Source organism: Pecten maximus, chromosome 14 (genome assembly GCF_902652985.1).
Source record: "Pecten maximus chromosome 14, xPecMax1.1, whole genome shotgun sequence".
Lineage (NCBI taxonomy): Eukaryota > Metazoa > Mollusca > Bivalvia > Pectinida > Pectinidae > Pecten > Pecten maximus.
Window position 1 is genome coordinate 20779832 of NC_047028.1, and position 22235 is coordinate 20802066.

A 22235-nucleotide genomic window follows, 5' to 3' on the forward strand; every position below is an offset into this window, starting at 1 on the left:
AAGTAAATTTCCCCGGGGGGAAAAAGTCCAAGAGTTATAATTGTAAAGTTTCCTTTCGCAGCCATTAATGAAAATGATTAAATATTCTGTTGGTCGTAGTGAAAGATAGATTCCTTATACGAGTTGATCCTTGTTATTAATACCTTCTATAAATGAGTTTTTTTATATTTTGTTTTTATTTACGTTTGCAATGAATGTACAGCGGTATTCATTAAACAGAAGGGATTAGCGTTTAACGGTTCACAGATGCATATATAAAGAGAGAACATAACTATACGTGGATGAACCCATCAAACGTAAAAAGACTACAACAATCTGTATCTCAACTGACAAAAACGATATATACTTACCGTAATCGTCTGCTACCATGAACACTATATGTGGTTGTTTCGCTTCCCCGACGGTAAACAGCAGTAACAATACTGTACCACATAGTACAGACAATGTATGGATTTTAGCCATGTTTCCTTGTCCTCTGATGGCGGAATCCACTTCCAGCCTCTTATAAAGGAGGTATAACTTTATCAGCAACAGATTCTCATGTGATCGTCGATGTGATGAGTAGAATGATTGTAGCTGTTTCCGACCTCTGGTCATAAAATAGAACGATCGCCAATCCCTAGGTCTAGAAGGGCAATGTAGCTTTATGATTATCTCCCATCATTGACGAGCCCTAGAAGGACGAAACCGCCGTAGATACAGTGTCATTGTAGCTCTACTGCATCTTTTACTATTATTTGTAAGATGTTAATATCTTTTGCGTCTTTTGTGTAATCTTTTTTTTATATTTCGTTATTTAAAATCATGAACTAAACTTTCATTAAATAGAGTACGAATCAAGAAGGAACACGTGGGAAATGGAAAAAATACAGCCTACAAATAAACAATGTTCAATATCCAGATAGTAAGCATGTTATGGTTCAAATAGCAATATTATGGTCAGGCATGCACAGATGGCTTATATCATATTTACATATTACTAATGTAATCGGTAATAAATTGGATTTCCTTTAATAGGATTCTAGACAAACGTTGGGACTCTTCAGATTTTCGATAAGGCTTATCGCACCATTGTCCTCGTTATTTTGGTTCTATATCTTGACATGAAAAATAACATTGAGTAGATATATAGTATTATCTGTAAGAGCAAACATATCATTCCTCTAAAAGGTCGTATCATATGATATATATTGTAAGTATTAATCATCCGATGGTGTTTACGTAACAGCACAAGTACACAAATCACTCGTGACGCAAAGAAAACATTGCGAAATGCAACAACGAAAAAAATAAATGTATCAAACATAATAACATGAAATTAAGTCGTTATTAGAAAGTCATACAAACGACGGAAAATGGAGATTGAACCAGATCTGGTTCCGTCTTTATCTGGATAATATGTTTTGAAAGTACCTATAATTTTGGTTTCGTCTATCTTTTGACAGTAACCAGAGCTGATTCCGTCTATCTTTTGACAGTAATCAGAGAGCTTATTCCGTCTATTTCTAGACAGTAAACGGAGAGCTTATTCCGTCTATCTCTGGACAGTAATCAGAGAGCTAATTCCGTCTTTCATTTAACAGAAATCAGAGATCTGATTCCGTCTATCTCTTGACAGTAATCGGAGAGCTTATTCCGTCTATCTCTGGACAGTAACCAGATATCTGATTCCGTCTAGCTTTTGACAGTAATCAGATATCTGATTCGGTCTATCTCTTTACAGTAATCGGAGAGCTATCGGAGGTCTATCTTTTGACAGTAACCAGACATCTGATTCCGTCTATCTCTTGACATCAACAGAAAATCGCATTCCGTCTATCTCTTGACATTTACCAGAAATTTCACTCCGTCTATGAACGGTCGGCATGTGGTATTCATTATCAAGATGAATGCAGTCTTGGTGACAAATGAGCAGAATAGTTTTTCGTTAGAATTAGAAGTCTTTTACGCCTCTAATTTTTCAAGGAAAGACAAGAAAAGACTGAAAAGTTGCCCTTTATATCATTTGTTGCTAGCATGTTTGGTACTAGTGAGGTGACACCTGAAGGATGTCACAGAAGGAATGGAGCGTAGTGAGGGGCGATAACTCTGTTTCAGCAGTTTTCATCAAAATCGCTCAATATCTAAGTTTCGACCAATAAAGAGACTAAGACAAAAACAAAACAAAAAACAAAAAACAAAAAAAAACAAAAAAAAAACATACAGTTGACCTTGCAGTCCCCTAATGCCTCCTTTTATCAAATTAAATGGAAATCGAACTATATCTAAATACGGACCAATCAGATGTCAGGAAATGGCGGCCATTTTGTTTCAATGTGAAAGTGAAGTTACAAGAGTGAGCGGTGTCCCATCATGTACCTACATATCTAATTTCATCAAGATCGGACAATATCTAAATTAGAACCAATCAGAGCTGAGTTCATGCATGGGGCCTGAAGTTGGTTCCGAGTTCCGAGTTCCGTTTAAGAAAAACGGAACTGCAATGGATAAGCTTTACTAGTTTTGGTCCCAGATCCGAGTTCCGTTTAAGAAAAACTGAAATGTTATGTATTAGCTTTATTGGTTTTCGTTCCAGTTCCGAGTTCCGTTTAAGAAAAACTGAAATAATATGTATTAGCTTTATTGGTTTTAGTCCCAGTTCCGAGTTCCGTTTAAGCCAAAACTCGTAACGCTTATACATTGCAGTTCCGTTTAAAACTTAAAAAGCGTAAATACATGGAAAACCCATCTTTTCAGAGATATAAAGCACTGCTTTATTAAAGTATAAAGCGTCAGATTACATAGCAATAAAAACATTATATTATTTTGTCATGATATAAGCCATCTTATAATCTCATCACAATATATAGCATCACAATATTAAACTTCAAATAGATAATGTGAAAGATAAGTATGATAAGTACAAAACGTTGCTATATTTTGACGTAATATCATGAAACTTACCAGTAATTCTAGTCTTGGATTGGAGAAGCTTAAATCTACATTAAAGCCAGTTGAGTTGCTCACTAACACTGGACGTGACGATTTCACGTAGTATCTCATCATATCTTTGTACAGGCGGTCTTCATCGTTTTCTTGGAAAACGTATTGACCTGCTAAAACAATAAAGACGCTCACACGTATGCGTTCAGCTTTATATTGTGTTTATATGTAGTAGTAGGAATGTGCCCTGTTATAATAAAATATATGGTTATAGTGCGTCATGTAAGGATAGAGAATGTGATTTCCGCGTGTCATGTTGGGAAACAAGATTTAGTTTGAGCATGTCATGTTTGAGGAGAGTACAAGATTCGGTTAGAATGATTGCTGTCGGAATATAAAACATGGATCGATAGTGACATGTTTAAGTACAAAATGTGTTCGGTGTAAGTCATGTTTGAATACAAGATGTAATTGGAGTGTAACCTGTTTTAGTATACAATGATGTTGGACTATATAAGTTCTGCTTAAGTGCATGATGTAATTGGAGTGTGTCCTGTTTGAGTACATGATGTAATTGGAGTGTGTCCTGTTTGAGTACAAAATACAATTGAAGTGTGTCCTGTTTGAATACGTTCTGATTGAATATAAGATGTAATTGAAGAGTATCCGTTTTAGATGCGGATGGGGCGTGCCATGTATGAGTACAAGATATTGTTTAGCGAGTCATGTCTGAGTACGAGAAGTGGCCGGAGTGTGTCTTATTATAGCAAACAATGTAGTTGGAGTATCCTCAATGTGAGTATGAACATTCTGATCGAGTCTAATATCTGATTTGAAACATGTTTTTGTTTAAATACAAAATGTGGTTCTAGAGGGTCGTATTAGAGTATAAGTTGATGTTTTAAAGAGTCAAATGTGAGTACAGGGTGTAATAGAAGCAAGTTCTCTGTAAGTACAAGATGGCCAAGTCACGTTGGGTGCATTAAAAAGGAATACTCTGTTTAGAAAAGCGTCAAGACACAAAGACATGGAAGTAAGAAATCAACATAATAAGGTCGGAAACAAAGCAAGAAAAATAACTCGTAAAACAAGGAAAATCATGAACATTATGCACTCTCATTTTTCTCAGTAGCGTGTTGGTGAAGGAAAGGACAGGAAATACACTACAACAAACATTACAACAATAGGGGATAGCCGAGGAGATTCCAATGCTTAAAGCCAACGTCGAGATGGTGTGTAATTGCTTACTAGACTAAAACAAGAAAAGCTGCCTAAATTCGACGAACTCCACCCAATGTTTCTCAAAAGCAGTGCCTCATCAATATCAAATATATGAACCAATAACTTCAACCAATCACTTTCAACAGTAACACTACCAGACGGTTTGAAGAAGGCTCTTTGCTTTAGTTAAGTAGGGAAATAAAAGTGAAGCAGGTAACTACAGGCCAGTAAACCTAACGTCGGTGGTAAGAAAAGTTCTGGAGCTTGATTTATTTGGTTTATTTTGTTTAACGTCAAATTAACAGCCAGTGTCATTGAAGGACGTGCCTGGTTTTGGAGGTGGAGGAAAGCTAAAGTACCCGGAGAAAAACCACCGACCTACGGTCAGTACCAGGCAACTGCCCCACGTGGGTTTCGAATTCGCAATCCGAGGTGGAGGGATAGTGATAAAGTGTCGGGAGACCTTAACCACTCGCCCCCTCAAGTTTTGGAGTCCATAGTAAGGAACCATATGACTATATTCATGAGGAACAACAAAAACTTCTCGGACAAGCAATACGATTTTATATCAGGGAGATCAACATGTCCACAGCTATAAAAAGTATTGGATATATGGACAGAAGATCTTGATAAAGTATTCGTTGATTGTATTTATAAGACTACCAAAAAGCCTTCGATACGATAATGCACTAGACTCATCAATACATTGTATTCATAGAACTTTTAAGTCAATTGGTTTCTGTGACATCATCATTTTCGATAGGCCGACAACAAAAGTATCTATGAATGGTGCAGATTCCGAATGGATCAACGTTACATCAGAAATCCCACAGGATCTGTGACTTTTGTAATATATGTAAATGACCTCACAGGAGCGGTAAACTCCGATGTGTGCTTTTTTGTAGACGACACAAATAATATAGTACACTATAATAAAAGAAAGTGAACAAGACAGTACAGAGAATGATCTTTATACTCTGTGTAAGTGGAGCGAAACTACTCAAAATGTATCCTGAAAAGTGTAAACATATGAGGATAGGTAGAAGAACCAAGAAAAGACATAGGCTTAATCATAGATTCTGATCTCGCAGCTGTTGAAAGTTAAAAAAATAAACAAACAAAAAAACACTCTATATTAAAACTTCTAGAGAGAACACTCAGCTCATGGACAGAAAGTTCTTCATCCCATTTTTAAATGTTTAGTGAGAGCGCAGCTCGACTATGCTAGTTCCTTGTTGGCGCCACAGCTAAAACAAATTGATAAAACAATAACATATCACTAAGGAAAGATTCATCCTATCGTCACAGCTGTAAAGAGCACACAAAAAGAATATTTCTTAAACGAGCAGCTACCATGCGAAGAAAAAAAGTGTTGTTTTTTTTCGATCAGAATAGTAACAGTTTGGAATGAACTGACAGAGCATGTAGTATTAGCAATAAATATCAATTATTTTAAAACAAGATCGGATAATCACTGGAAAATTTAGAACTGTATTTCAAATATAAAGATACAACCAGAACATAGATAAATAATATATATGAAAAGTATCTAATATATCTATTTATTATGTATTTTTGATTTGTATAGAGGACATAAATTAGTCCCAAACCAGATTAAAGCTAATCTTACCTTATCTTGTATAAGATTTTGTTGGAGTGTGCAAACAACACTACACCATATTTTGCAACCTAATGAATAGCAATGATGTACAAGGGGACGACATTTCGCTGTATGTACAATAGTCACAGAAACTGGATACGTACTGAATACTGCACCTGATCTAGCAAATGTCGCACAACAGCTCGACTAGAAATAGCTGTAACAACAGTATATCATCGCAGGTTCGTGTCCCTATTCAAAGCAGGTAAACATATTCAATCGAAATCTATCATTGCTTTCTTAATTCCGCAAACCATGTTTATTTTTTTTCTGTGACTCGGTATGTGGTTTTAATGATAACTTTCGATACTTTTCGTTTATTACCTGAAATGAGCGTAAAATAACCAGCCTTCCTGAATACCATAGAATATAAGCAGTACCAGTGTCAATACAATAATGCAAAACTTCAAAATAATACATATCAACAAAATGTACGCCAGTCCAAACACAAAGATATATAATGTTATGGTTTAAAAAAACAAGTGGCGCTATCGCATGTATACAACAGCGTTATTTTCGTTTTAACATCTTGTATGTAAGCATCAATAGAACCGAGGCTAGGTCGGTCTAAACTATATAGGGGTATCGTTATCTGTCGACTCAACCTTATCTCTGCATTCGACAAAAGTGCATTGCTTTCATACCCTATAGAAATAAGCACATGCCACATAATACCTGCTGCTAATGATAGTATCGACAGAATGTATACCCCAAGGAAGATCTTTGGCCAGGAGGACGAGTTGGATCCCATGCTGCCGACCATTCCTAGTGAGGATGGCCCGGTGACGATATAAACCTATATATGTAGCTACTAAGTTTCGACGAGCAGTGCGTAAATAGGAGCTACATGGGTGCTTCAAATATCTGTCGACCTTTGTTCAAGTAGTGATGGGACAATTTTCTATCTTTTGGGCGCGACGTGCTATGAATAATTAGATAGAATGAGCTATGTATGCTACCTGATCTCCAGTGTATTACAACTTAAGTGGAAGTATTTAACATCGCCAATGACACAAATGGCTGATCCTGTAAAAACATGATCAATGTATTATTGATTTGGTATCGCTACGCTATACACGCGTGTTATGTTTGAGTACAAAAATGTGGTTCGACAGTGGCCGGTTTTAATAATATAATGTTGGAATTTGACACGTTTTGATATAAGATGAGGATTACTTGTGTCTTCTTTGAGTGTAATATAATTCAATTATATAAATACATCTGACTGGTTGAAAGTAAAATAAATTAATTGATGTGACCAATGGTGGAGGAATTTCTTCTATAGTGTTAGAATGGTAGTATAAATATGGCTAAAACTTGACCATCATAGTGGTATTTACGTTGAACAGTGGTCGTTGTCAATGAAAGGGAAACAATATGTATCAAATAACAATTTTGAGAGAGAGAAAAGTAGCATGGTAAAAACCATGAAGCTTTACCAAATCGTTCCCTTAAGTAATATAGTATATGCTGGCCTCACAATTAAGACCATACGGAGAATTGGTGAAGGTAAAGAACTGACAGTGATCAAGGAAAACTTGCTATCGATATTTCATACACATTCTTAAATAATCCTGAAATCCAATAAACGCGATTAAAATGTCTTCGGAAACTGAAAATTTGCTTCCTTGTCGCTATTCATCTTGTAGGTATAGCTGCGCAGACTTCTATATACATTTTGTAGGTATAGCTAGGCGGACTTCTATATACATTTTATACATGTACATATCAGCGAATTTCAGGACTCTTTAAGTATTTTGCAGCATAGTTATAAAGTTACTGAACATGATGTATCCAGCTGGCATTGTTAGTAACAAACTACAACGTACACCGAATATGTCATACGGGAGATAAGCTGCTCGGTGCTTTATATCATACAGCAACCTTTGTTTGAATAATCCTAATGATGTTATTTAATATCATTTTGTTATAATTAAGTTTCCATTGTTTGTACGCAGAATGCGGCTTTCTGATTGGTCGAGATTTTTTTTCATACTATTATGAAAAAATATCCGAGAAAGGCGCGAAAAATGTGACGTTACAATACGACAATTGACGTTGCGTATTGATTTGAGAAAAAGAATATAAAAATATTATAAAACAGTTATAAAACCAGTAAAATTGTACATAAAACATGTTTAAAATTAGAAAATTATTTTCAAAATTAATTATAAGCGTTGATGTCAATTACTTTTTAGTTTCATAGAGGTATGAAAACAATTTTGTTTGCGAACTGTATGAATCCGCGTAGCGAATTCTTACAGAAGATTGCAAACAAAATAAACGCTAAATTGAATAAAAAGGTCCAAAAATGGTGCAATCATTAATTTTGAATATTTTTGTATAAACTTATCAAAAAATGAAAACTTAGAAATGACTATGTTCTTAACGTTTTTATTCAAAATCATAGCAAATGTTTGGAATACACTGAAGCTCATTTAGGGACGCCGGACAAATCATGAGTCGTTTGATACGAGATGGTTGTTATCTACATGGAAACTACATGAGGCGGATTGCTGACAGCTCGTTTTTCCCAAAATTTTCATACGAAGAGAAAGGGGGGGAAAATATTTGTTAAAAATACTTTATTGAATAAATTTTTAATATATTATACAAGGAATGGTATGATAAGAGTGTTTAAGGAATTACATGTGAGTCTTTATTTCTTATCAATTACAATTTAGTCAATGCGTAGATAGTACAACTTCAAAACTCATACAAATATATATCTGAACTTAAAAAAAACTATAATGGTACATATTATTGATGTGTATGCCCACATCAATAAACATATACAAAGATACCCCCAAAATTGTAGAGTTTTATCTTTAACTCCAAGTACACATTTTAATGTTCTTATAGCGGAGTATTTCTGGTATACCTGAGCAGAAACAAATAAATTGAGGTTTTTTATTTACATAGCCTGTGATGATATATATTTTAATAGTTAACTAGTAGATGGGAAATCTGTGATCATTTACAGTACTGTACTTAATGCAACGATGATGATCAACAATAGAAACAATAAGAAGAACATTCTGTCGAGACATCGACCAACTTCCTGCCAATCACGTGCCAGCTTTTCGTACGTGCTCTCTCGAAGGATTTTTCCGGCCATAATTTTTGTGTTGTTCGCTACGTGTCGTAAGTGTTCGTCCGTCACTGCAATTTCGGCATTGCCTAGTCCGGTGTCCTGTGCCAAGTTCTGGGATTCTTCCAACAAGGCGTATGTTCACTGGAGTATCAGGTTCCTGGAATCCCGGGAAATTGCTGTCCAAGCATAGACACATCCGAAGTCTACGACTCTGTATACACAGCTGTAAGGAAAAAGCAAGACATTTCCCTCATGATCGACTTAGGTAATGTCATGCATTCAATTTATTCTAAATATCCTTTTTATCGAAACATGTACCCGCTTTGACGATAAAATTGCAAAACGCAAAAAAAAAAAAAAAAAATCAATACGAAACATCTTTTTCAGATTCTACTGGAGAGCAGCACTCGAACGTTATAATGATAAAATGCCTATCATAACATTATCTAATTATTTACGATATATAACTGCTATAGAAGCTATCAGATATAAATAATAATGAAGAAAACACGTACAGAACCTAGCCAGGCCGGTAACGCCTTTCTCCTTGCTCCCATGTGCCGCAGATTTCCGGTAAATGCACAGCAGAGAATGCTGAAGAACTGCAGTACAAAGATGGCAAAGTAGAACACCACTGAAAAAAAAATATGGCAAAATATCATATGGCTGACACACAAAAATAGGACAATGTATAACATGGCTGAAACAAAGATATATTTCAATGTAGAACATGGCTGAAACAAAGATACATTTTAATGTAACAAACAAAAAATATGATAAACACGAATGGGACGTTTTAACGAACACCATCAATGACGGGGCGAGATATATTATATATCAAGAATTAGACTAATAGCATGATCGAATGGTATTGTCTCTTAGCATACTATCAAACGGAACAGCCTCTTGCTATACCTACCTATAACTGGGATTGTTGCATGATTAAACGGTACAGCCTCTTGGAAGACCACCATCATCACAGTCATAGTCATCAAGAGTATCATACCTAATAAGGAAACAAGGTTCATTGATAGATAACAATTTCTTAACTATAGTTTAGCTTTGTGCTCAAAGTTCTTGTATAACCAGTAACCATCAAAGCTTACTGGTTTTAATCGTATTGCCTGCAGAGGATTCATGTACTGCTATTTAGGAAAAATGATATCATTCAGATCATGCTTGAAGGATCGTTATCTAACTCTGTACAGATGATATTTCATTTGAAATTAAATATGTTGCTGTGATAGTTTTCTGATATTTACGAAATTTCTCAGATGTCTTAAGATATTGCATACTTGTTTTGAAAATGCATGTAAGATATATGTCTTTGCCAAAAGGTGAAACATACACTTTACTTTCAGCACATACCGTAATTTGTTCTTGATGTCTGATCAGGAGGAAGCAAGAACACCACAGGGATAAGGATGGCAAGGAAGACTGACGGTCCAACGAGAGCAAGTCTGTAGTATGAAGCTACTCTGGTAACGGTGATGTTTACCGCAAGATTCACGAAGGCATCCGGACAGCACACATATTTTATTCGCTGAATGTAAGCCACCGCTTTATCTATTGTCCATTGGGGATGACCTCCCTGACTTTCGTCCAGAAATAATTCGCGTGGTTCAGTCTTGCCATAGTACGTCATGTTCTGGTATGAGCTGCTGTGTGACCAGGCCCCAATCTTAAGTACGCATGTCTGCGTGTCGTAAGGGAACTTGGACAAGTCAAGTGGACAATAGAACGAAATCGTTTTTATAGGTACATAGTTTACAAGCCCCGTAGAACTGACAGTTAGACTTGAGCCCTTAGTGCTGCTTGGATGGAACGGTGAACTGTCAAAAGATCAAAACTTTTAGCTTTTAATTAGTAACTAGGAAAAGAAGAATCGTGACCATTCATCTTCTAATGCCAAAACAAAATTTGAAATAAAAATAATTTATTGTCAGCATAATAATTTCCATGTTTTGCGTCTTTATTTTCTTAGAAGTCAATGACAATAATTGGCACCCAGTCCTTGAATGGTCATAAAATAGGGCATTTCACAATGTTAAACATAAGTAGACAAAGCGATAAAATATCTTACACATTATAAACCTCCAATTCAGGCAGCCATATTGAATCCGGTGGGAGTGGCATAGTTTTCAAGTTTCCATAATCCGAAGCGTTCCATTGCAACCTTTCATCTTGCCAACTCTGTAATATATTTTCATTGAAAGATATTTAAGTAAAAAAAGGTAACTAACTAAACGGAATACTTACATTTTCTGAATCAGACATGTTAAGTAAAGCGCCACAGAAAATATTTAAGTTGCTCAATCACTTACTATTTGATGATGAAAGGAAATCGTCATAGTGTCAGTCGATGTGTCCTGCAACAAAACACACAAATATTAATGTTAACATACTATATGTGAAACAAACGCCAAATGAAAACATCAAGATATTTAAGAACTGGTTATTGCGTTTTTTCTCTAGATTTGTGTTCCCCTTAAAATATTCAATCTTTTGTATTTCTCCTCGATTATCTTAGCTAAGAAATCGCTGTATAAGTAATAAAATGACCTATTTGGCGTGTCAGGTCGAAAGAACAACATATAAAGAATTCTAACACGATTCGTTTGCAACGTGTGTTTTGATTGGTTACGGACCATACTCTAATCTGCGATAGCACCGTGATCAATCGTGTTTAGCCACGCCCCGTTTCTAGTCAAAACAATATCGCATCAAGTTTGCCTCCGCAACATTTATGATTGATGACTCATGGGATTGGAATGAAAGTGAAGAAATCGAAAAGGATGAATTAGTTGAATACAAAATGTATATTAAACAAAAAGAGCAAACATTCCGTCCGTGTGTAGGCATCTAGTCAAGTAAAATCCGAAATGAAACAAGTGCACAAAATTTCACATACCGGTTTGGCCTATAGAAACACATCAACACTGATTTTGTCAAAACGTACATATCGTTATGCATACTGCAGAGTAAATCCACATATGTCGTTAAATCTTCGGTGACACGTCACAGAGTACTTAACATCGTTGTTATAGCGATGTAAAACGATGTTTTGAAATATATTTAACAGTAAACGTGTTTGAATGGGGATTGTACGTTGTTTTGCGTGGCTATACTGGCGATTAGAACATGAAATTTGGTTTAAACGCTCGACCTATCGGTCTCGAGTTCAAACCAAATTTCATGTTCGACCTATCGGTCTCGAGTTCAAACCAAATTTCATGTTCTAATCGCCAGTATAGCCACTCAAACAACGCATTAGCACCCCCCCCCCCCCCCCCCCCCCCCCCCCCCCCCCCCCCTTTAGTAAATAGACAATCACGTATCAGACGTGATACTCAAACGTATAATGCCTTCTTCCGATCCAACCAATCACACGAATGAAGTATAGACATGTACTTGTGTTAATACGTGTTAACTGAGTCCGCTGCCGAGAACCTCATAAGATCCTGTACTGTAAATCAACTTCAGTAAACTCTATAAAGTGTATTTTTAAAACTAAGACAACAATTCTCAACAAGTCTTGTTTTAAAGCGACTGAGCAAAATGTATAAGATTTATATTTCTATATGTTAATGTACTAGTATTAGTATCAGTGGACCAAGGGTCATAGCATTTGAGTACGTGTATTTGGTGTACTAGCATTGCTGAACCAAGGGACATAACTTGTGAGTTCATATACGTAGTGTGCTAGTGTTACTGAAACCAGAGCAATAACTTGTGAGTATTACTGAACCTTGGGCTATAATTACAGTATAATTGAATACGTAGGGCTCATCATGCAACAAGTGAAAATCAAGAGTATGTCTTGTACATGCCCGATGTTACAACCCTACATAGTACAAAAAAAAACACAATCTTCAACTTTATCATTGCTGTTCCTTCTTTTTTAGTCAGTTACATCAAAAATGTTCTGAAAGAAATCTTTCTACTTGATTTTACTATTTTTATGATGGACATGCACATTGTAGACTAGTTCCCTCCCTTAGTTTTCTACTATCCGCCAGGGCTGCGCTCCGCTCATACTCTTTGTGCATATGCAAGGCTTATGTACCTGAAAAGGGTACCAGTCTAGATAAACAGGACAATACGCCAAACAGGTACAATACATAACATACATACAATATATCTATAGCAAATTAAAACTAGACCGTCATTGATTATCTAAGTGTAACCTGTCGTGACGGATAATGCAATCATATACATACCTTATTCTTTATAACCTAGGTTACATATATGCTGCGAGTTACTTTACAGATATGTTATTAACGCAAAACTCATGACTAAAGCAACATAGTAAAAACAGATTTTGTTTGTATTTTCAGGGGATCAAAAATTGAGCGGGGACCCATCTTTTACGAAATATTAAGCACCATATTATCATATCAAGTTCAGAAACGTCACATTATGTTGTGACATAAAGCATCATATCACTGCATCATGCTATACAACATCAGATTATTTTTTCATACTATAAAACATCACATTATTTCATCATGCTATAAAACATCACATTATTTCATAATGCTATAAAACATAACATTACTTACCATGCTATAAAACATCACATTATGTTTTCATGATATAAAATATCACATTATCTTGCCATGATATAAATCACATTATTTTATCATGATCAAAAGCATCAAATTATTATTTTATAAATGATTAAAGATAGTATTTCATCATGATATAAATCACAATCCATCATGTTTATAAGCATCACATTGTTTTATCATGATAAAAAACGGAATATCAGTTTATCTTCATATAAAGCATAATTTTATTTAATCATGATAGAAGCATCATATCATCTTATAAATGATAAAAACATTATCTTATTTATCATGAGATAAAGTATTATTTTATCTTATCAGGATATAGAGCATCGTATTATCTTGCCATGATATAAATCATAACATTATTCAAATATATATTGTCAAAGACAAATTTGATCACAGTACAAAACATCGCCTTATTTTGTTGTAATATCATGGAACTTACCAGTAATTCTAGTCTTGGGCTAGCCATTCCCATATCAACATTAAAGCCAGTTGAGTTGCTCACTAACACTGGACGTGACGATTTCACGTAGTATCTCATCATATCTTTGTACAGACGGTCCTCGTCGTTTTCTTTGAAAACGAATTTACCTGCTAAAACAACGACGTCTCTTACACGTATGTGATCGGCTGTATAATTGTACGAATGTAGTACTTGGAATGTGCCCTGTTATAATGAAATATGTGGTTATAGCGAGTCTTGTAGCTATAGAATACGATGGCCGATATCAGCCGTCACGTTACTCGCATTTATGTGCTGCGAGTAACCTGACATAGTAAAAATCACATGACAGGTTACTAGCATGTGATGCGAGAAACCTGACATAGTAAAAATCACATGACGGGTTACTCTCATGTGATGCGAGTAACCTGACATAGTAAAAATCACATGACAGGTTACTAGCATGTGATGCGAGTAACCTGACATAGTAAAAATCACATGACAGGTTACTAGCGTGTGATGCGAGTAACTGTACACAGTCGCGAATGAGATGACTGTACACTTACAAAACCCATTAACATTCCAGAGTATAGTTTTACTAGGCCTTTCAAAAGAGGTTATCATGGCAACTGTAGAAAATGGTTTTATAAGCCAGGGTTTGGCATGTATATACAATGGAGCTCGTGTAGTCTTGTCAATTCATTATTTGACCACATACTAATTGCAACAGATTTTTTTAAATTTTTCCTGTAGATTGGTATATTTATGTGATAGAAAAAAAATGCCCTAAAATCTAAATTGGGGGAAATGGTTTTATTCACCAAATAGAGTTGAGGAAATAAGAGAAATTGACCAATATTATACACTTGAGTGACATTGGACGAGAGATTTTGTATGCAACACAAATAGACTAAAATAGTCAATTGGAACCTTATGTACTATACTGTACAAAGCCACCTGTCATGTGATTTTTACTATGTCGGGTTACTCGCATCACATGCTAGTAACCTGTCATGTGATTTTTACTATGTCGGGTTACTCGCATCACATGAGAGTAACCTGTCATGTGATTTGTACTACATGTATGTCAGGTTACTCGCATCACATGCTAGTAACCTGTCATGTGATTTTTACTATGTCAGGTTACTCGCATCACATGCTAGTAACCTGTCATGTGATTTTTACTATGTCAGGTTACTCGCATCACACGCTAGTAACCTGTCATGTGATTTTTACTATGTCAGGTTACTCGCATCACATGCTAGTAACCTGTCATGTGATTTTTACTTTGTCAGGTTACTCGCATCACATGCTAGTAACCCGTCATGTGATTTTTACTATGTCAGGTTACTCGCATCACATGCTAGTAACCTGTCATGTGAATTCTACTATGTCAGGTTACTCGCATCATATAAATGCGAGTAACGTGACGGCTGATATCGGCCATCGTAATAGAAGATGTGGTGTTACAGTACAAGATCGTGTCGGAAGGCGTCATGTTTGAGTACAATATGGTTTTGGAGTGTATCCTGTTTGAGTAAAAGATCTGGTTGGAGGGCGTCATGTTTGAGTACAATATGGTTTTGGAGTGTATCCTGTTTGAGTAAAAGATCTGGTTGGAGGGCGTCATGTTTGAGTACAATATGATTTTGGAGTGTATCCTGTTTGAGTAAAAGATCTGGTTGAGGGTGTCATGTTTGAGTACAATATGGTTTTGGAGTGTATCCTGTTTGAGTAAAAGATCTGGTTGGAGGGCGTCATGTTTGAGTACAATATGGTTTTGGAGTGTATCCTGTTTGAGTAAAAGATCTGGTTGGAGGGCGTCATGTTTGAGTACAATATGGTTTTGGAGTGTATCCTGTTTGAGTAAAAGATCTGGTTGGAGGGCGTCATGTTTGAGTACAATATGTTGTTGGAGTGTATCCTGTTTGAGTAAAAGATCTGGTTGGAGGGCGTCATGTTTGAGTACAATATGGTTTTGGAGTGTATCCTGTTTGAGTAAAAGATCTGGTTGGAGGGTGTCATGTTTGAGTACAATATGGTTTTGGAGTGTATCCTGTTTGAGTACAAGATCTGGTTTGAGGGTGTCATGTTTGAGTACAATATGGTTTTGGAGTGTATCCTGTTTGAGTACAAGATCTGGTTGGAGGGCGTCATGTTTGAGTACAATATGGTTTTGGAGTGTATCCTGTTTGAGTACAAGATCTGGTTGGAGGGCGTCATGTTTGAGTACAATATGGTTTTGGAGTGTATCCTGTTTGAGTAAAAGATCTGGTTGGAGGGCGTCATGTTTGAGTACAATATGGTTTTGGAGTGTATCCTGTTTGAGTAAAAGATCTGGTTGGAGGGCGTCATGTTTGAGTACAATATGGTTTTGGAGTGTATCCTGTTTGAGTACAAGATCTGGTTGAGGGCGTCATGTTTGAGTACAATATGGTTTTGGAGTGTATCCTGTTTGAGTAAAAGATCTGGTTGGAGGGTGTCATGTTTGAGTACAATATGGTTTTGGAGTGTATCCTGTTTGAGTAAAAGATCTGGTTGAGGGCGTCATGTTTGAGTACAATATGGTTTTGGAGTGTATCCTGTTTGAGTAAAAGATCTGGTTGGAGGGCGTCATGTTTGAGTACAATATGGTTTTGGAGTGTATCCTGTTTGAGTAAAAGATCTGGTTGGAGGGCGTCATGTTTGAGTACAATATGATTTTGGAGTGTATCCTGTTTGAGTAAAAGATCTGGTTGAGGGTGTCATGTTTGAGTACAATATGGTTTTGGAGTGTATCCTGTTTGAGTAAAAGATCTGGTTGGAGGGCGTCATGTTTGAGTACAATATGGTTTTGGAGTGTATCCTGTTTGAGTAAAAGATCTGGTTGGAGGGCGTCATGTTTGAGTACAATATGGTTTTGGAGTGTATCCTGTTTGAGTAAAAGATCTGGTTGGAGGGCGTCATGTTTGAGTACAATATGTTGTTGGAGTGTATCCTGTTTGAGTAAAAGATCTGGTTGGAGGGCGTCATGTTTGAGTACAATATGGTTTTGGAGTGTATCCTGTTTGAGTAAAAGATCTGGTTGGAGGGTGTCATGTTTGAGTACAATATGGTTTTGGAGTGTATCCTGTTTGAGTACAAGATCTGGTTTGAGGGTGTCATGTTTGAGTACAATATGGTTTTGGAGTGTATCCTGTTTGAGTACAAGATCTGGTTGGAGGGCGTCATGTTTGAGTACAATATGGTTTTGGAGTGTATCCTGTTTGGGTACAAGATCTGGTTGGAGGGCGTCATGTTTGAGTACAATATGGTTTTGGAGTGTATCCTGTTTGAGTAAAAGATCTGGTTGGAGGGCGTCATGTTTGAGTACAATATGGTTTTGGAGTGTATCCTGTTTGAGTAAAAGATCTGGTTGGAGGGCGTCATGTTTGAGTACAATATGGTTTTGGAGTGTATCCTGTTTGAGTACAAGATCTGGTTGAGGGCGTCATGTTTGAGTACAATATGGTTTTGGAGTGTATCCTGTTTGAGTAAAAGATCTGGTTGGAGGGTGTCATGTTTGAGTACAATATGGTTTTGGAGTGTATCCTGTTTGAGTAAAAGATCTGGTTGAGGGCGTCATGTTTGAGTACAATATGGTTTTGGAGTGTATCCTGTTTGGGTACAAGATCTGGTTGAGGGCGTCATGTTTGAGTACAATATGGTTTTGGAGTGTATCCTGTTTGAGTAAAAGATCTGGTTGGAGGGCGTCATGTTTGAGTACAATATGTTGTTGGAGTGTATCCTGTTTGAGTAAAAGATCTGGTTGGAGGGCGTCATGTTTGAGTACAATATGGTTTTGGAGTGTATCCTGTTTGAGTAAAGGATCTGGTTGAGGGTGTCATGTTTGAGTACAATATGGTTTTGGAGTGTATCCTGTTTGAGTAAAAGATCTGGTTGGAGGGCGTCATGTTTGAGTACAATATGTTGTTGGAGTGTATCCTGTTTGAGTAAAAGATCTGGTTGGAGGGCGTCATGAATGGATACAGGATGTTGTTGGAGTGTTCCTTTTTGAGTACAAGACATGTTAATGGAGGAAGTCATGTCTTAGTACAAGATGTCATTTGAAACATGTCGTATGAGTACATGTTGTTGAAGCAAGTCATGTTTGAGTATAAGATGTTGGTTGAGCAAGTCATGTGAGTACATATTGTTGAAGCAAGTCATGTTTGAGCACAAGATGTTGTTTGATTGTATCCTGTTTGACTATCAAATGATGTCGGGGTGAATTGTGTTTGATATTGTGACTGGAGCATATCCTTTTGGGTACAAGATTTTTTGAACATGTCCTTATGAAGTACAATAAATGGTTTGTTAGAGACATTTCCTTTTAAGATACAACATGTAAAATATTTTTAGATATATAATAATATTCAAAATCTATAAACACATTATATGCTTCCATGGTGACTTTAATGCTACAAAGTCGTTAAAATGACTCATTCTTATAAGTACTTTGCTTCCTCTTAGAACAGAACAGAACACAACCTGCAAAATGCAATCTCCAATTAATTACTGATCTGAGTTTTCACAAGATGGACCGAACTAAATACACTCCTTTGAAATTATATGCCCTTGTAAGTTCTCTGGGGCTATTTATAGCCCCGAGAACTATATCCATCGGTCTGATAATGTGCTTCTTTTCACCATGTAAACATATTTTTAGCCTAAATGTGCATTTGTAGCTGTATGTTGTGATGCCTGATAATAGGTATTGTGTTATTTTTACACCGCAGCCAACACCATATACACGGCCTTACTATTTCTTCCTTATCAACTCGTACGCAGTGCGCCAGCTCAAGTAGGGGTGGTCGTTTTAACTGTTGTTCCTCCTCTCTAATAAGGTCTGTGACTTAAATTTCTTTTCTATAGAAGTAGTAAATATGAACGTATTTTGAATAATTTTAATTCCCTCAAATGTAAACATGCAGATACTCAAAATGTCCACTATAACTATAGTTTATAACGTACAAATATTGACAACATAAACAACATTTGGACGGCGATAGCTATATAAATAAAAAAAAAATCATAAATGGTGCGAGGTCATTGGACTCTAGTCTGTCATGGGAAAGTTCAACAAAAGAATAAAGCGGGCACATAATTCACAAGAAAATGATTTTAGATTGTAATACTACAATACTCTGATACATCATAACCTTTTTAAAAAACTGTATTCAGCTATTCGGTTACTGATTGCTTGAGTTGATTAATGGTTGCCGACTGCACGGAAAATTGGAACTTTAGCTGAGAAAAGTGGTAAGAGCTGCAGCGGTGTGAAAGATCGTTTACAGTTGAGAAGTTGGTTCTGACAAACAAATTATAGTTACCAAATGCAAGAAAATTGGCTTTATGTATATATTTACTTTTTAAAAACTTATATTTGTATATAAGTCATTATGTACAAATTAACTTTTTAAACGTTTTATTTGTACAGTACATATTGTGTACATATTTTCCTTTTTTAATGTTGTATATGTACATAAGTCATTCTATAAATATTTATGAATAACTCGTTGCATGATAAGTACGCCCGCTGTCGACTATCGTACTTATTTGTCCATACCCTATATAAATAAATTCGTGCCATATAATACCTGCTGATGATGACAGTATCGACAGAATGTATATCCAAAGGAAGATCTCTGGCCAGGAGGCCGAGTTGGATCCCATGCTGTCGACCATTCCTACTGACGATGGCCCGGTTACAATATAAACCTATACATATAGCTACACAGATGTGACGAGCAGTGAGGTATAACAATGCAAACGTCCCTGTTAGGAGGTATAGGAACTATATGGGTGCTTTAAAATATCCACCGAACTTAACCTTTGTCGTTTGGGCGGACGTGCTGTGGATAATTAGATAGAATGAGATATGTATGTTACATGATCCCTAGTGCATTACAGCTCAAGTGCTAGAGTTAACTTAAGGAGAAATGCATTGTACATAGTATATAACATATTACAAATATGTCCTCTCACAGGAGGGCATGCACACGTCATTCAGATATTTTTTTCACATTCATTCTACTTGTACATTATGTCTTTAAATATAATTTATAAAATACTCATTTTGGTAATACTCTCTCTCTACAAAAAAATGGTATCTATTAGTGTTTTGATATATATTAATGTTTTGACATGCATTTATGTTTTGACATCTATCAATGTTTTCATACATATTAATGTTTTGATCTATAAATGTTTTGATATGCATGTATATTAATGTTTTGATATCTATTAAAGTTTTGGTATCTATCACAGTTTTGATATCTATTTATGTTTTGATATATGTTAATGTTTTGATATCTTAATGATTTAATATCTTAATGTTTTGATATATGTATGTCTCTTTCCGAAGACATATCAAATTATTAAACGCACTCAATAACATCGCACAATAACACAAATGGCTGATCCTGTAAAAACATGATAAATGTATTATTGAGATGGTGTCGCTACGCTATAGACTATACAAGCTTCATTTGTGAGTACAAAATGTGGATCGAGTGTGTCATCTTTGAGTTTAAAAATAATCAATCAAATAAACACATCAGATTGCTTGAACGTAAATTAATCGATTTTACCAATGATTGCGGATTTACTTCTAAGGTTTAGAATAGTAAAAAAAATATAACTACAACGTGATGAGGGTTAGATCGTTCAAGCAATCATGCGCGTCCATCAACGCGGTAATTACGTGTTGGTGGTTGTTAATACAAACACGTCGAGCGATAAAGATGTCTTAATGAGAATATTAATTTAGTTTAATATGTTATTAATACTTTGAGTGGTGGGCAATTTTATCTGCATAAAATTACAAGGGAGTCTAGATCTCATTACACCAGTAACCAGATCCCTCACTAGTAGGGGTCCAGCTTGCTTTACTTTAACTGCTACAGTTGTGTAAATAAAGGGTCAGCTGGCATCTGGGACACCAACTGTGAACAGGGCCACATACATTACATAAAGCAGGCCTCACCCTGATCAAATAGCAGATGACTAAATTTGGTTATATGTAATCTGTTTGACCAATGGGATGGACACTTCCCTGCTAGAGTGAACCCCCATAGGGGAAACAGTCAGCAGACTGTTCCCCTCCTACATGCTGGTCACTTCAGAATTTTCTGGCAAAGCTTCAGCAGCAGGATTTCTCTAACCTGAGATTTCCCACCCGCCCACCCTCAAATCATCATTCACCATTAAATCTATTTATGTGTAGTTTTAGTATTTGTTAACTTGTAGTGTATAGTGATTAGTGTAGTAGGAGGACCATAGTTTAAGTTTTAACTACAAAAAAAAATGATATTGCTTATTGTTATTTTACTCTGTTATAATTATGTATTATGCAAATAAATCATGGTCTGAAGTTCACCCAAACCAATTTGTATGTTATTTATACTTAGTATATTGTAATATGTTTTCTATATCTCTTAAGCCAGCATTTCTACCAGAAAATTGGATTAATCACGTTACAATATACATTTTGTAGGTAAAGCTAGCTGGGGAGACCCCTATATACATGCCGTACGTATAGCTAGACAGGCTTCTATACATGTATACATTTTGCACGTATCAGGACTCCTTGAGTATTTTGCAGTTTAACAATAAAGTTACTGAACATGATGTATACAGCAGCCATTCTAAGTAATATATAATCTTATTCTTTCCCCAAACCAACAAACTACAGCGTAAACCGAATTTGCCATATGGGGAAATAACACGTATTAATACTGGACTTCATTTGTACAGGATTCATAATCCTTTGACAGTCAGGTCATACTACAATATACGTCGTATTGATAATTTTATAGCTTTATTTTATCTTTAAAACAATATTCATCAAGGGAAAATTCAAATTGCTTAACTGTCATTTTGTTCACCATATTCAATTGGAGGTTATTCCACGTGTCAACAATTCACTGCGACGGCCTCGAGTTTTTATATTTTCTTTAATTCTAAAAATATTTGCTACTTATTTGTCATATTTACCAGAAATTATTTCGGAAACCTCTATCATATTACCACGTGATATATATGCTAATGTCGATAACGCTCCTTTCTATAGACGTTCCGTGTATGATAAAAGTTAAAGTCCATGTCCTTGTTTTGGTGCTCGGTGCTATACATCTTAAAGAAGTCTGTGTTTGCATACTCTCTATGAGGTCTAACTAATGCTGTTTATAATAGTATAGTTACATTCTGAGTGTTGTTGTTTTACACGAATATGCGAAGTGAAAACAACAAACATTTGACCATGAAAACACTATGAATACAGAATGAAAACATTGCTTCACA

At 35.8% G+C, this 22235-nt stretch overlaps 2 protein-coding genes across 5 annotated transcripts in view; both read right to left on the bottom strand.

The window, feature by feature from the left end:
- LOC117342043 (arylsulfatase B-like) overlaps positions 1 to 645 on the bottom strand; it is a 221545-nt gene extending 220900 nt beyond the window's left edge. Inside the window, exon 1 of the mRNA XM_033904008.1 lies at positions 351 to 645. Coding sequence (XP_033759899.1) covers positions 351 to 597 — 247 coding nt within the window. The 5' untranslated portion in view covers positions 598 to 645. The remainder of the gene's footprint in view (positions 1 to 350) is intronic.
- A 7536-nt stretch (positions 646 to 8181) lies between these two features.
- Positions 8182 to 19723, bottom strand: LOC117342049 (neuronal acetylcholine receptor subunit alpha-6-like). 4 transcript variants are annotated; one of them, XM_033904020.1, is made up of 8 exons: positions 19532 to 19723; positions 13914 to 14062; positions 11222 to 11266; positions 10981 to 11090; positions 10266 to 10729; positions 9817 to 9903; positions 9413 to 9531; positions 8182 to 9120 (listed from the first exon to the last, which is right to left on the bottom strand). In XM_033904020.1, the coding sequence occupies exons 1-8, from the start codon at positions 19617 to 19619 to the stop codon at positions 8872 to 8874; spliced, it is 1311 nt and encodes a 436-aa protein (XP_033759911.1). In that variant the 5' UTR covers positions 19620 to 19723; the 3' UTR covers positions 8182 to 8871. The 4 variants fall into 4 exon arrangements, with proteins under 4 accessions (XP_033759911.1, XP_033759909.1, XP_033759912.1 ...); XM_033904018.1 differs by having other exon boundaries at positions 13914 to 14065; XM_033904021.1 differs by lacking the exon at positions 13914 to 14062 and having other exon boundaries at positions 19532 to 19697.
- Between the last annotated feature and the right edge of the window lie 2512 nt (positions 19724 to 22235).